The sequence below is a fragment of the Diabrotica virgifera genome, chromosome 5 (assembly GCF_917563875.1).
Source record: "Diabrotica virgifera virgifera chromosome 5, PGI_DIABVI_V3a".
In the NCBI taxonomy this organism is placed as follows: Eukaryota; Metazoa; Arthropoda; class Insecta; order Coleoptera; family Chrysomelidae; genus Diabrotica; species Diabrotica virgifera.
In genome coordinates, this window is record NC_065447.1 from 113,576,368 (window position 1) to 113,593,538 (window position 17,171).

A 17,171-nucleotide genomic window follows, 5' to 3' on the forward strand; every position below is an offset into this window, starting at 1 on the left:
TATCGTCGGCAATCTGTTCTGTTCTTGATCTTGTTCTTGATCTGTTCTGATCTTGTTCTGTTCTTGGCATCATTTCTTCTGTAGGTGGTCTCTCCTCTAGTGGCTCCTGAAGAGTTGGAGGTATATCTGCGGTAAACAAGAGATACAAGGTAGGTCCCAGCACGCTACCCTGTGGTACGCCAGCTTTGATAGAATAGAGCTTGGAAATTGCATCTTGGTATTTAATAAAATAACACCTACCTGAAAAATATGACTCAAGAAGAATGTAAAATCTGTGCTGTAATGTTCTTTTTAGCTTGTATAGGAGGGCTTCATGCCATACCTTGTCAAATGCCTGCCTATCGTCAAGAAATGCCGCTGAACAATACCTTTTGGCCTCAAAATCAGCATTTATATCTTTTATCACTCTGTAAACTGGTGGTCTGGAATTAGATTTTTGATCCAGTGTTCGAGTTTTTTTACTAATAGTTTTTTGAAAACTTTAGATGTGATTGGCAAGAGGCTGATTGGCCTGTACGATGTAGTTTCTTCTTGAGGTTTCTCCGGTTTAAGAGTGGTTATTAGCTGAGACATTTTTCATTGATCAGGAAAGTAACCTAAGTTTAATATGACATTGAATATAAACATTATAAGTTTTATGCATTTGAGAGGTAATTCTTTCAACACTTTTTCACTGATCAAGTCGTGCCCTGGAGATTTTCTATCGTTTAAATTATTAATATCTAAGATGACTTCAAACGATTTAAATCTTGGATAGGCAAACTTTTTGATATGGACTTTGAAGAAATGAGAATACGTCTACTTCCACAGGTGAATTCATTTGATTGGGAGTAAATCTTCTTCTTTTTAACGTGCCCTATCAAGTCCCCTTGACGTTGGCGATTAACATGGCGAAACTCTCTCTGTCTCGAGCTATTCTAAATAGGTGTTCTGCTTTCCTTATTCCTGTCCACTCCCGGATATTCTTCAACCAAGAGGCCTGCTTTCTACCAATTCCTCTGCGTCTTTCAATTTTACGCATTATAATAAGTTGAAGAATATTATACCGGTCTCCCCTTACTACGTGTCCAAAATAGGCCATCTTTCTATAATTTGATGTTATCAAGCAGCTCGCGGGTAGCATTTGCTCTCTTAACGACTGCCACATTTGTCAGCATAGCCGTCCATGGAGTAAATACTTCGGAGAAATACTCTGCAAATCAACTTGCTTTCTCTTGTTTACTGCGAGTCCATTCTCTGTCCGATTTTCTGATTGGAGGTGACGGTTTCTGGGGTTGTTTCAGTTTTCTCGTGGCTTTCCATAGCGAATATTTATTTAATGTATTATCGTTTATTGATAAATATACCAGTGTGTTAAAAATTGATAATATTAATTGATAGTAAATATGACTTGTATATTTATCTATTAACGGTATTATTTATATTATTGTAAACTGCGCATGCTCCACTTGCCATGGAATAGTATCTGCTTGTCTCCGCGAACACACTTATTGTTTGTAATCAAATTTTATCAAAAAGAGTAAACAAATATTACCTACATATTAACGTCAAATACAGTAGGAAAAATGAAAGAATACCCATCAACGAACATATAAAACACGCTGTATTTTACTGTCAACGTGTCAAAAATTGGCCAGCGCAAGTACATGTAATAATTATTATTACATGTACTTGCGCTGGGCAATTTTCTTTGCGACACGGTGACAGGAAAATACAGCGTGTTTTATATGTTCGTTCATGGGTATTCTTTCATTTTTCCGACTGTATGTTATTTGTGTATCATATCTTTACCAATTTAGTACCTAGCGGATCACTGACACTAGAAAACTGCCATATCGAAACAGTTCACAAATACATCTATCTGGGCCACGAAATACAAATAAGTAGAGACAACCAAACATGCGAATTATCTCGAAGAATAGCCATAGGATGGGCAGCATATGGCAAACTAAGAGACGTGTTCAAGGAAAACATCCCAATAAAGCTAAAAAGAAAAGCATTTAATCAGTGCGTATTCCGGTGCTTACTTATGGAGCTGAAACACTGACATTGACTAAAACATCAATAAGAAAACTACAAGTAGCACAACGAAAAATGGAAAGATCCATGCTTGGCCTAACTTTGAGAGACAGAATACGAAATGATGAATTACGGCGAAGAACTGGAGTGGAAGACATCATAAAGCGCATTATGAAGTTGAAGTGGAAATGGTCAGGACACGTCGCAAGACAAAGAGACAACAGATGGACAAGGAAGATCTTAGAGTGGAGGCCAATGGCGGACAAACGAAGTCGTGGAAGACCACCTACCAGATGGACCGACGATATCAAGAGAATAGCGACAAACTGGATAGCAGTTGCCCAGGACAGAGAAGGGTGGAGACATCTTGAGGAGGCCTATGTCCAACAGTGGACAAATTTGGCTGTGTGATGATGATGATGATGTAACATATCTTTAATGTCAAATTATGGTCGCAAAAAATGGACGGACTACGCTAGGTGTCGCGTCAGCCATGCACGGAGCGAATAACCATTTCAAATTCGTCTCTATATTCTGCTTTTCTGAGAAGCGGCTGTGTGTTTAACGCGGTCCAGTCGCGAATGTTTTTCAGCCAGGATATTTGTCATCTACCAAGATGATTTTGATCTACCAAGGTGAAAAATGTCCTGGCTGAGAAAATGTCCTTGCTGAGAAATCTCAAAGAATGGTTTGGATGCAGCGCAGCTCAACTGAACTCTTTCGGCTCGTAAAATCACAAGTGAGAATAGCAATGATGATTGCCAACCTTCGTCGCGGAGATGGCACGTAAAGAAGAAGAAGATGATGATTTCATCCATGCTTAAAATGAAGAGCGTAGGACTCAGTGAGTCTCCCTGTCGTTTTCCGCTGCATATGGCTGTATGTTCTGCAAGTTGTCCATCTATTCTGACTTCCATTTTGTTGTTTTTTAGATGTTTTCGATAGTTTTTGTGATATCTAACATAAACATATTAACAAAACACAATAGTCAAAAATAAAATTAAAATCTATAGATTGATTGATTGAGAATTGGTAGGTATCTATAGTCCAATCAATAGCCATTTTCTCATGGAATTTTGAGAATCAGGGTCGACTTCCTTGAAAATTTAGATTTAGGTAGTATTTATAACCTTTGTCAAAATCTATCCTACGCCGAAGCGGAATTTTTCCCTGGGGGTGAAAACAACCCCATCTAGAAATTTTGTTCTGGGGGACGAAATTTTTTCAATCAATGGAAGTTGATAGATTGACATATTCTAAGTAAATTTTTTTACAAAATTTTTTTGCAAAGTTGATACCTGCTTTCCAAGTTATTAGCGATTGAGACTGCATTTTTCATTAAAAAAACTCACGTTTTATTACTGTTTTCATGAGTAACTTTAAAAATTTTTAATTTGATAGAAAAAATTACGTACAAAATTGTAGCTAATAAAAAATAAGAGATTCGCGTCGGAAAGACCTGTGTAAACCCAATAACGACTGAGTTATTGCTGTATAAAGGATGATTATTTTCGAAGAACCTCGAAATGGAGAACACTCAATCTCAAATAACTCGAATGTGGTGCAATTTTTTGGAAAAACTAAATAGATATCTTTAAAAGTTCATTAAAAAACCTTTCAAATGAGCTCTAACAAAAGTTTTTTGGGTAAGAACTGACTAAATTATGAAATAAAGTCGCTCCTCGAAATGAATAGCTTCTCACTTTTATTCTCACATTATTCTATTAACACGTTGACGGACAAAACGTCTATAGACGTCTAATTTCCATTGATGTAATGTGACACAATGTCTATAGAAAACATTTTTAAAATAACGAGTTGTGACAAAAAATAGGTGTCAAAAAATATCACATTACATCTACAGAGGAATATAAAATGTGACACGATGTCCATGGTCGTCGTCCACATGTTTAAAAAAATGTTAAAAAACTCATTGTGTCCATAAACTATACGCGCTAAAAATATAAGTGTCACAACACTTATACTTTTCACGCACTGTCCGGCAACGTGTTAAGATTGTAATGACGAGATTAGAATTGTTACATTAATTAATTGTTACATAAAAGCAGGGAACGACTTTATTTTCCTCATAATAAGTCAGTCAGTTCTTATGCAAAAAATTGTTCTTAAAGCTCATTTGAAAGGTTTTTTAATGAAATTTACAAAATCTCTCTTAAGTTTTCCCAAAAAATTGCACCACATTCGAGTTATTTGTGATTGAAAATTCTCCATTTCGAGGTTCTTCGAAAATAACAATCCTTTAAAGAGCAATAACTCAGTCGTTATTGGGTTTACATAGGGCTTTCCGACGCGAATCTATTTTTTTTTATTAGCTACAATTATTTTGTTCTTAGTGACTTTTCTATAAAATTAAATTTTTATTAAGTTACTTATGAAATCGTGGAACCGTGAGTATTTTCAATGAAAAATGCATAGTTTTAATCACTAATAACTTGGAAAGTATCAACTTTGCAAACAAATTTTATAGAACAAAATTTACTGAGAATTGGTCAATCTATCGACTTCCATAGTTATTTTGATCTAAAAAATTTCATCTTCTAGATGGGGTTGTTTTTGCCCCCAGGGCAAGAGACAGGTTCGGCATTATGGTAGATTTTGAAGAAGAGGGTCAACCGAACTTGGATCCAAATTTTTATTAAAATCGGTGTTATTCCACGATTTTACAGCTTTTTAACGCTAATGACTGGTCTAATAATGTGAAACCCAAATTATGAAATTAAGATATTTAGAAGTTACCAGAGCACATAGACTTATTAAGCACTAAATTAGGAAATCTATCGCATTTGATGATATTAAAAACAGAAACATATCATAACAAATTTTTTTAAGTTACTTATGAAATCGTGGAACCGTGAGTTTTTTCAATGAAAAATGCATAGTTTCAATCACTAATAACTTGGAAAGTATCAACTTTGCAAACAAATTTTATAAAACAAAATTTACTGAGAATTGGTCAATCTATCGACTTCCATAGTTATTTTGATCTAAAAAATTTCATCTTCTAGATGGGGTTGTTTTTGCTCCCAGGGCAAGAGACAGGTTCGGCATTATGGTAGATTTTGAAGAAGAGGGTCAACCGAACTTGGATCCAAATTTTTATTAAAATCGGTGTTATTCCACGATTTTACAGTTTTTTAACGCTAATGACTGGTCTAATAATGTGAAACCCAAATTATGAAATTAAGATATTTAGAAGTTACCAGAGCACATAGACTTATTAAGCACTAAATTAGGAAATCTATCGCATTTGATGATATTAAAAACAGAAACATATCAGATAGTACTTACTATGTGCCTGCAAGTGTTTTCTGGGTCCAATTCCTGATAGCATAAGAATCTGAGGACTGTTGATTGCTCCACCACTTACTATAACCTCTCTTTTAGCTCTGGCTTTGTATAGTACCCCGTTACGCAGATATAATACTCCTGTAGCTGTTCTATTATTAATAATAATTTTTGTGACATAGCTTTGTGTTAAAACTCTTAAATTGCGTCTATATTGAAATGGTATAATAAAAGCACTTCCTCCATCTTGTCGTCTTCCTTTGTAGGTATTTGCCTGCCAACTGCTGACCCCAACTTGTCCTCTACCGTTTACATCTCGGTTTATATAGCCCATTTGTTCATTTGCTTCTAGAAATATCTAAAATAAAACGTTGTAAATAGTGGATTTGTAGGTAAAAAGGTTGAACCAAAAAACTATGCGAACAAAACAAATATTTAAAAATTAAACTCAAGCAGAATAAGTTTGAAGATATATAATTAGTTGAAAGGTCTAAGTTTTCACTCTAATGGCATATAAAGCAACATAATGCTACTCTACATACCACCAGAATGAAAACAATGGGAACCTTTTCTGGTTGATAGCAGTTGCCGCTAGGGCATCTATGCCATTTCGTTCGTTGCGATCCGTGACTGCACGCCGGGGTTTGTTTTGGTTGGATCGGGGAGAGCAGCATATGTGCCTCCTGATGAGAGACTAATAAGTTTCGAAACCGGTAGAGGTGCTTGCGGCACTCTCTGATTGGACTAGAATATCGCGCGGCTCTAGTTTCGTGTTGCAACGACATTGAAAATGGTTATTCATTTTTTTTTATTTATAATTAGTTGAGTTCAATAATAAAAACTAGACCATCACCGTTATAGTTTATAAAATTTAGGAATGAGAGGTATCTAATACATTTTATGTTATACGGGTTTAATATTGTGTATTTATTACTTAGTTATGGTAGACTTTATGCCCGCACGGCCATAAAGTATATATTTATTATTTCTCCAAAGTATGCCAGTAGTACGGTCTTATATTTACGCGTGCAGTATTATTTTCTGCCGTTCATTATCCATTGTTGAAATTTAGCGTATTCCTTGTCGTACATTTCTTTGGATTTTTAGGTAACAGATTCTCAGTCGCTTGTTCACCTTTTTTAACTATTTCTACAGAAATATTGAATTTCTCTTACATTCTGACATTTTTTTGACAATGCCACATAGAAAAACTTTGTTTACGTTAATAACAAATTGCTAATCAACATCGCTTTCCTGGTAACGGTACTAAATACCTGCCGCGATACAATATTACTTCTAATTAATATAAAATAAAACTAAAACATTAATTTCTGATGCAATGAACAGGTATGACACCACGTGCACGTTTTGTATGCACCACGTGCATTATATTTATACCCTCGGGCAACATATACATAATCTCTCCGGCCAGAGGCCCTCGAGTTTATAAACTTGTCGCCCTTAATCCTCTAGAGCCCCAGTCCACCTCAAGCCGGACCGTAATCAATGCTTCCAGACTTACTATTTAAGCATTGTATAGCTACAATACCCAAACTGCTCGCTGGACTAGATCGGATAAGGACCAGCTTTTAAAAATTTGAGCGATCAAACAAATTTTTACGCTGTAATTTTCAGTTTAGAGTGAACTTTGGTAGTGGTACCAAAAAAATTGGGGCACTAGAGGGTTAAGTTATAAACATCTATTTAATGCCCTTAATACATAATGGTAGGGGAGCAAAGTATGCTAAATGTGCAGTCACTCGAGCGTTATGGGGACCTATTGGGTTGTGAAGAGTAGGTCCTAAAACCAAAAAAATTTAAGTAACGTTTTCCATTTTAGTGAGGAAGTTCCATTTTTAATTATTATTTAATTGTCCATTTCCAACAATCGTTTTTTTAGATTATATCTAGTATATAGATTAGATTATATATACAGTAAGAGCCCCCGTACTAGCCACATGGTATAGGTACCTAATTGCTATGCTTATGGGCTAATCCGGTTCGTTCTCAGATGTAACTTTCAGCCCTGTCGTCATGTTACTGTCAAGAGACTATTCAAAATAATTGTTTTTTCATACAAAAAATATTTAATTAATAGTATTATTACTCTGCTTTCAAATAACTTAATTCAAACACCAAGAATATTACAACACTTTAAAAACTTTTACAACTTTAACAAAATAACAACTGTAGACGTCAAAATTAGATCAGCTGTATTTAATACAGCTGATGTTTACTTTATATAACAAATTTAGCTTAGAATTTGTCCCTCTATCGATTTCTGGTATTATTTTTAATACAATAATTTTCACCCACGAAAAAGGGTGGCATCCACCCCAGGGTAAAAGCACAAGTTGGCATCATGTCACCTTTGTTCCTTGAGGTATCCTCTAACTGCTCACCAATTTTCATGAAAATCGATGGAGGTTCAACGAAATCGGAGGTGAAAATCTTCAGTGACTGCACTATTTATTATTTTAGATTTTTCCTTAATATTTACACAGTTGTACAAAGGTTTACTCAAACTTATTTTTTGTACTTATGCCGAATGGAAGAAAAGAAATGTTTTTATTATGTCTGAGGGGCAAAAAGTGCAAATTTTGACTCATCAATTAAAAGAATATTAGTCCAGTGGTTAATATCCCAATCGACATGTTCTGGTGCAAAATTTAAACGTAAAATACGGTGTGCCCTCCTTAACAGTGGAGCAGTAGCAGTCATTCTGACTCTGATTGCAAATTCCCTTAATCTGTTTCTAACCGAATTGGCACTTTACGAACCGAGCATTATGGGCCACGGGCTGTGGAAAGATCCTTTTGCAGTTGTCTAGCTGTAACATGATGTGTACGCAAAGTCTGTAGATGTAAATAACGTTCATCTGCTGGGTTCGTGCACCTGAAAAGTCCTGGAACTTTTCTTTTTGTGTATCCTCCACTTTCTCCATACCTTCTTAAAGCTCTTGAAATGCTGAATTGGTGGATTCCCATAACTTCAGCAAAATATTGCTGCGATCAGCCATCTCCAATTAAATCTACAATTTGGGCTGCTTGTTCTGACGGGTATTAAAAAATTCTGCTAAAAATTAAAAACTATTTTTAAAGTTTTTTTCTGTGTCAAAAATTATACGATACTTTTTGTGTTTAGTGTAGATCTTCGGATTCTTTTCACAGCTCTACGTAGGCGACCAAACGTGTACTTTCTCAAACCAGGAAAACGAAACATTTACCAACAAATATATTCCACTGAAAGTATCATAGATAAAACAGATGCAGATGGTATTTTATTTTTGCATGCTCTCAGTGGCTGTGATACAACATGTACACTTTTTAACCAAGTAAAATTAAATCCATTAATGTACTCCGAAACATCCTGGTTTAAAGGAGGGTATTGAGATATTAAAAAATCTAAACGTTGATCCAGAGATCATTGCTAAAGCAGGAGAACGTGTCCTGCTTCAATTATACGGTTACCGTGATGTGAAAGTAAGAAAAATCTATCTTTAAACATATATAGATATGTAAGGGAAAGTGGGGGAATGGTGCACGGCGGATAATCGTGCGCTGCTTTGTATTTCAAATTCCGTGGAAGATTTTACGAACTCAACCAGTCCTACACCTTTCAACCGATCTCATGAACGGTTTACGCCATTATCTTCAGTCGACCATTGCACGTGGACTAAGTCAGATCCGATTATTGAAAATTGCAAGAATTCTTCTAGTCTTTCCGCTCCAAAAAAATAGGACGGTAAGTCCTTAGGCTTTGTTCAATTTGCTTTGGACTTATTATTGATTTAAATCATGTTGTTTAACGTGTATTTTGGTGCATCTGTTGGTTGATATGGTTCAGTAGTTTTCCGTTTCTGATGATGATTAGTATTTAGGGCACAAAGGGGTAATAGTGCGCAGGAGTGCGTAAGATTACCCCACAAACAATGTAAATATAAAAATTACCATTTTTATTGCCAGATGCCACGAACCAGACAGAGAAAAGAAAAAAAAACAAAAAAAGAAGACAGTGCAGAAAGAGCTAACACCTGAGTCGTCTGATGTAACAGACGGTTATTTGTCAGATATTATCGATGAAGACGAATTAGATGATGTTGAATGAAGCTTCATTCCACCACCATTAGAAAAACCAGCTGCACGTAACGAGACATGCTCTATTTGTGGGGAAAGAGGGAAAAAAAAGGATTATGATATACATGTGTGTTATGTGCCTCGGGGAATCACGCAAAATGTACAGCTGTAAATACCCCAGAAAATTATAAATGCAACTTTTGTTTACGTTAAAAATATGACATTTAAGTATGCCATACAATTCTTATTTCTTCATAATATTTTTATACTTTTGAAATAAGTGTTTTTATTACATTAATTTTAAATTAATGTTTTTTTTCTAACATTAATTTAGTGCGCACCATTTCCCAATCTGTGCGCATGATTACCCTCATGGGTGGGGAATTGTGCGCAAAGGCACTTCTCTTCTTTTTTTAATATTATGCTTTTGTACTTTGTATTTCTGTATAACTTCTTTTACATATGCAAAGTAGAATAGTTAGGGCTTACTCTAACGTCCTGGATGTTATGATAGATTGAAAGAATTTACAACAGAATCGATTTCTGCTTAAGTGCGCACCATTCCCCCACTTTCCCTTATGCTTCACAAAATCAGCATATAAAAGTAAATTTAATATTGCGTCGCTATCACCAACATAATCAGCAGTACGACGACATTCTTTCCGAACCAAGTTCAGCAGTGGTACGAAAATGAAAAAAATGCAGAATAATGAAGATCAAAAAGAAACAAAAATGGACTATAATTCGTTACTATATTCGTTACTATAATTCGTTACGATGTTCGAACCCTCCGCTCCAAAATCTCTATTGAAACCTATTTCTGGTAAGTGTAAAATAGAATGTCAAAAGCCTTTGAATGCAGGAAAACTGGATTAAAATAGTACTAGTAATAATTCGCAAATTATATCATATAATTATGATGAAGAGGAAGATACGGCGACTATTTTTGAAAAAGCTTTCTATGAAATCGAAAACGAAGAGGCGTGTGATGAGTCTATTAGTAATATCGCAGATGATGCGGACGAAATTTCGGTCTGCGATGCCTCAATCGATGCTCAGGACGAAGTCCTAACACTTGGTCCATCAGGAACAGCAAAGCGAAAGGGATTGCGCTATATTTCAAAATTAATGCATAACCCTTGGATAAGGCCTCCTGGAGAGACCACAATAAGAAACGCGCAGCTTACTCTACCTCTTACTCTCCACAATAAGTTGTTTTCAAAATGTCTATTGAAATATACCTACTTTGCGACGCTCGTACCCCAAAAAACGATTGATTTTATGAAAAAAATTATAAATACATAAATTGTAGGATATTTATTTTAGTACGCTGTAGGCAGTGCAGGCGCTATGGCGGCGCTAGCGGCGGAGATACGAGACAGCAAAGTTGAAATTCTAAAAGAGCATACCAAAATCCATAAAACCACCAATTTTCAAAACTTCCGGAAAACTTTCCAGGTTAAACTATCAAATGATTGGACTAGTTGTAATAATCAAATATATTATATAAACTAAAACTAGTATAAATGCCAACCTTGCTGTGTGCTGATCTAGGCATCGGTATTTCTACTGATAGTAATCCTGTAGAACTAAAATTGTGATAGTCACGCTCAACGGGAGAATTAGGATCGGTCCAGCGAAACCTTTCTGTTTTTAAGAAATAAGGCAAAACATCTTTGTAACACCATCCCTTATTGCCCATAGAGCACCATTTGTCATAATCCTCTCTATTTCCTCTCGTATACACAAGAGCATTTAGTAATGATGAACCACCAACACCTCTTCCGCGAATATGAGGACATCTATTTTCGTGAAATCCTGAAAAAGTATACTATTTATAGTAAAATTATAAATAACACAGGTCTAAAAAAATATGTCTGATTACTTCACTCATATAGATACTGACTAATAGAAAGCTACAGAAATAAAAATTACAGCGATTATTGCATTCATAGATATTCTGACCAATAGAAACCTACAAGAATAAAAATTACAGCTAAAATTACACTCACCCGTTATTTGTCTACTTGACAATTATCGCTTAATTACAGCGATTATTTTTTGATGATTTTAACTTCCAATCGTATAGTAAGATATTTGATCACGTGTTTAATTCTGTCCAATCAGATTAAAATTATACTGAGAATTATCTACTGTAAAAAATTACCGGTAGAATTTTTTTAAGTAGATTGTTTCTGTTTAATGGCAACCAGTTTCCTAGTTTTGACAACTGTCACATTTAAGAAAATATCCATAATATACGTATTAAAAAATAATCTTACGAATATCACACGACAGTAAGAATAAATAAGAATATAATGCTTCATTTTTACTCAAATTTGTTGTCATTTTCAACAACAAATTTTCGAAAAACTATCGCATTATTTTAAATTTATTCTCACTCTCTTGTGATATTATACCCGATAATTGCATAGTAGAAATTGAAAATTGCACTTTCATGTTTTTAATTGTTGAATTTGACACCCAAATACTAACAACAGTTTTGCTTAGTTAATATGTCAGTTTGGAAGTAAGACGTAATGTAAACAATTATTATAACTGTGTCTTTAACAATTATTAGTTTTTTTATGATTCGGTTTTGTTGTATTGTTAAATAAATTGTTTAGAAAATTATTATTTCTTCATTTGATAGTTTCATTTTCTTCGAGTAATTTTCTCCCTAAATTACATTCGTGTATCAAAATAATAAACTTTCAAGTGTATTGCCTTTTAAAATCTATTCTCGCTTCCTCCTTCTTCGGAGTCGGACTCTTTCGCCAAAATATGAAAATTAACTCTAGTAGTTTTTAAGCAATATTCTTTCAAGCAAATTTGTCGATGCTACCCAAAATACATTCAGTGACATTAATGATAATTAACGTTTTACAACTTGTCACAGAGGACAACAAGAAACAGGGTTAAGCAAATATTCAGGCGAAGTATTTTGCCTTAGTGACACTGACATAATTTCACTCTCCTTCGGGTCGTGTAGGGCCTCTCTCTCTCATGTAATAATCTTATGAGCTCTCGTGTAATTACTACTGATTATTTCATTCATAGATATTCTGGCCAATAGAAACCTACTAGAATAAAAATTACAGCGATTATTTCATTCATAGGAGATTCTGACCAATAGAAAGATACAGAAATAAAAATTAAAGTGATAGTTTTTGATAATATCCCGTCGTCAAGTATATTACGTCAGATGCCCTTCGCTGCTACGAAAAAATATATTCAGTGACATTAATGACAATAATTTAATGTTTTAAAAGTTATAAAAGTGATGACTTTCAATCGTCAAATATTTATAACAACTGTATGTTTAATTGTACTAATTTGTACTTACATAAATTAATTACAATAAAATTTTGGTTTTAGCAGTTTTATTCATGAAATAATCACAGCAAATTGTACTCGATCTCTAAAATTATTATCGAATTGTTGCCCTCGTTACATTTTGACATAATTTCACTCCCCTTCGGGTCGTGAAATTAAAACTGTCAAAGTGTCACTCGGGAAAAATTCGATAATTTTAGAGCTCTTGTGCAATTACTACTGATTATTTCATTCATAGGAGATTCTGACCAATAAAAAGCTACAGAAATAAAAATTAAACTGATAATTTGTGATAATGTCCCGTCGTCAAGTATATTACGTCAGATGCCCTTGGTTGCCACGAAAAAATACATTCATTTACATTAATAACAATTAATGTTTTTAAAATGATAAAAGTGATGACTTTCAACCGTCAAATATTTATAACAACTGTGTATTTAATTGTACTAATTTGTACTTACATAACTAAATTACAATTAAATTTTGGTTTTGAACAGTTTCATTCATGAAATAATCACAACAAATTGCACTCGATCTCTAAAATTAATATCGAATTTTTGCCCTCGTGACACTTTGACATAATTTCACTCCCTTTCGGGTCGTGAAATTTAAACTGTCAAAGTGTCACTCGGGAAAAATTCAATAATTTTAGAGCTCTTGTGCAATTACTACTGATAATTTTTGATAATTATGAAAATAGTCGTCAAGTATTTTACGTCAGATGCCCTTCGTTGTTACGCAAAAATACATTCAGGGACATTAATGACAATTAATGTTTTACAACTTGTCACAGAGAACACCAAGAAACAGGCTTAGCAAATATTCAGGCGAAGATATCAATATAATATTAGTAAAAATGATTTTTTTTTTGGCATGGGCTGACGCCACTCAGCCAGTCACAATAAGTATATTTTCAAATCTAAAATATTCTTAAAATATAGTGGCGGATATTCTTGAGTTGGGGTTGATTTCATGTAATCGAATGAACTATCTTTTAGTAAAGTCGTCCCAGGAACGCAACTCATCAATATTGGCAATATCATTTTAAAGTCTTCTACTTTAAATTTAAAAATTAGAAGAATTTTTTACTAAGCAACAACATTTTTGTTTATTTAGTATTATTTTGTATTTTGACAACGACACCCGACTTGGGCGTCGAAACGTTAATAAATTGATTTTTTTGATAAAATTGTGGCTTATTTCCCATTTAAAATAGTTCATTATAATCTAAATACATTTCAAAAATATAAAACAAAACAAAAATAAGAAAGATAAGGTCATGCTGCCCTAAAGGTGGTTGTTAATATTGCAATTATTGTATTCAGTAGTTAAGGTAGGAACAAGACAAGGTCACTTGCATCTTCTCGTCTAGGGACCCTTCAAGACATTTCATTTAGACATAACTAGACTATAGTTGGAGAGATAGAAGCGGATTTTGTGCGTGATAAGTAATATGAAAAAACTATACGGGGATATGTTGAATTATTTGTGTACATGACTTTCACCAACGAGCGGAAACCAGAGTTGGGGCCGAGGGTAGTTATAAGGGGTCAAAGTCGCGGATTTTATTATTTTTTTATGACGCTCATGATCGAGATAGTGCACCAAAATTTGGGAATAAGTAGGTCATGACGTAACTAAGTTAAATTTCTAGGGGCGGAACGCTGCGTAGCCGACAAAGGGGTGGGGGTAGGGGTGAATATAAAAAATATAAGGGGTTTTTTGCGACGTTCGTGATTGAGATAGTGGACCAAAATTTGGGAATAAGTAGATCATGACGTTACTAAGTAAAATCCCCAGAGCCGGAAACCGGAGTTGGGGATGAGGGTAGTTATAAGGGGTCAAAGTCGATGTTTTTATTATTTTTTTTGTGACGCTCATGATCGAGAGAGTGCACCAAAATTTGGGAATAAGTAGGTCATGACGTAACTAAGTAAAATCTCCAGGGGTGGCACGCTGCGTGGCCGACAAATGGGTGGGGCAGGGGTGAATAAAAAAAAATATAAGGGTTTTTTTGCGACGTTCCTGATTGAGAGAGTGCACCAAAATTTGGGAATAACTATACCATGACATAACTAAGTAAAATCCTCAGAGCCGGAAACCAAAGTTGGGCATGAGGGTAGTTATAAGGGGTCAAAATCGCCGTTTTTATTATTTTTTTTGTGACGCTCATGATCGAGATGCACCAAAATTTAGAAATAAGTAGGTCATGAGGTAACTAAGTACAATCTCCAGGGGTGGAACGCTGCGTGGCCGATAAAGGGTTGGGTGTAGGTGTGAATATAAAAAATATAAGGGGTTTTCTGCGACGTGCTAGATTGAGATAGTACACCAAAATTTGGGAATAGTAGACCATGACTTAGCTAAGTAAAATCCCCAGAGCCGGAAACCAGAGTTGGGGATGAGAGTAGTTTTAAGGGGTCAAAGTCGCAGTGTGTATTATTTTTTTTGTGACCCGGCACAACATTTGTCCCCCACGCAGCGTTCCGCCCCTGGAGATTTTACATAGTAATGTCATGATCTACTTATTCCCAAATTTTGGTGCACTATCTCTATCACGGACGGCAAAAAAAACCCATATATTTTTATACTCACCCCTGCCTACCACCCCTTTGTACCCCAAGCAGCGTTCCGTCCCTGAAGATTTACTTAGTTACGTCATAACCTACTTACTCCCAAATTTTGATGTACTATCTCCATCATGAGCGCCACAAAAAAAAATAATAAAAACCGCGACTTTTACCCCTTATAACTACCCTCGTCCGCCACTCTGGTTTCTGCCTCTGGGGATATTACTTAGTTATGTCATGGTCTACTTATTCCCAAATTTTGATGCACTATCTCAATCACGAACGTCGCAAAAAACCCCTTACATTTTTTTAATATTCACCCCTGTTAATATTCACCCCTGCCCCACCCCTTTGTCGGCCACGCAGCGTTTCACTCCTAAAGGTTTTACTTAGTTACGTCATGAGCTACTTATTCCCAAACTTTGGCCCGCTATCTCGATCATGAGCGTCACAAAAAAATAATAATAAAAAACGGAATTTTGAACCCTTATAACTTCCTTCCTTCCCCACTCTGGTTTCCGGCTCTGGGGATTTTAATTATTTATGTCATGGTCTACTTATACCCAAATTTTGGTGCACTGTCTCAATCACGAACGTCGCAAAAAACCCCTTATATTTTTTATATTCACCCCTACCCCCACCCCTTTGTCGGCCACGCAGCGTTGAGCCCATAGAGATTTTATTTAGGTACGTCATGACCTACTTATTCCCAAATTTTGGTGAACTGTCTCGATAATGAGCATCATAAAAAAAATAATAAAAACCGCGACTTTGACCCCTTATAACTACCCTCGGCCCCAACTCTGGTTTCCGGCTGTTGGTGAAAGTCATGTACACAACTAATTCAACATATCCCCGTATAGTTTTTCCATATTACTTATCACGCACAAAATCCGCTCCCAGCTCTTAGACTACTAGGTCGCGGATAGGAGGTCAACAAATGGGATAAAACAAAGGTAAATAATAATTATTTTTGGATAATGCTTAAAGGTTGATTTTACTTTTACAAATAAATTCCATTAAGCAGTCATATATTTTTTTCCTATTAAGAGAAAGTAGGTAACATAAATTATTATAAGGTGGAAATATTATATTATATTTTAATAAATTTTCAATTAGTTTATTAGTGTGTTGAGTATAGTTTGAGACTCAAAAAATATAAGATTAAGGTCTCCCTCCTTTTGACAGTCTGGACATAGATTTGAAAATAAAATGAAATGTTAATTTTTGCCAAATGAAAGGGATAACAGGCGTGCCCAAATTTCAGTCTAATAATGGAAGTTATATATCTGCGGGGAACGGAATAATTTTTAAACCAGTACTCAGTAGGCACTTTAGGTTAAATCATCGCATATTGAGAGTGTGTGTTTATGTTTTATTGGCACTGGTTCTGGCCAGTCAATGTGTTTTGAATTCTCTCTTTTACAAAATATATGCTTAGTATCTAAATTTAAAACTATTAGTACTACTAAGTTTTTTTTTACTGTTTTTTTTTATTATTTTTTTTAATATATTTTTTAACATTTTTTTTATTACATTTTTTATTTTTTTTTTAGTTTTTTTTTTAGTTTTTTTTTATGTATTGTTTTGTATATTTTTTTATCGCGCTAAGACCTAAACCCGATTCAACCTCGCGGAGGTTTAGATCTTAGTAACTTTTTATTTTATTTAATTATTCTTTTTTTTTAATTTTTTTTCTTTTTTTCTCAGAGCTTTAATTTTAAACAATTAACATGATTGTACAAAATTTTATAAACATCTAGATTGTTTGATTGTAAAAGGTATATAAGATTAAAAGGAAATTGTACATTAACTTGAACTAGATTGGCAAAAAAGTTTGATATTTCAATAAAATGTAAAGGAC

General features: G+C 34.6%; 1 protein-coding gene across 1 annotated transcript in view; it reads right to left on the reverse strand.

Annotated features, from left to right (window-relative positions):
- The window catches only part of LOC126884312 (glucose dehydrogenase [FAD, quinone]-like), a 53,616-nt gene that overhangs the window by 8,379 nt on the left and 28,066 nt on the right, over positions 1-17,171 (reverse strand). The window contains exons 3-4 of the mRNA XM_050650250.1: positions 10,936-11,219; positions 5,329-5,683 (exon numbers count right to left, since the gene is read on the reverse strand). Coding sequence (XP_050506207.1) covers positions 5,329-5,683; positions 10,936-11,219 — 639 coding nt within the window. The remainder of the gene's footprint in view (positions 1-5,328; positions 5,684-10,935; positions 11,220-17,171) is intronic.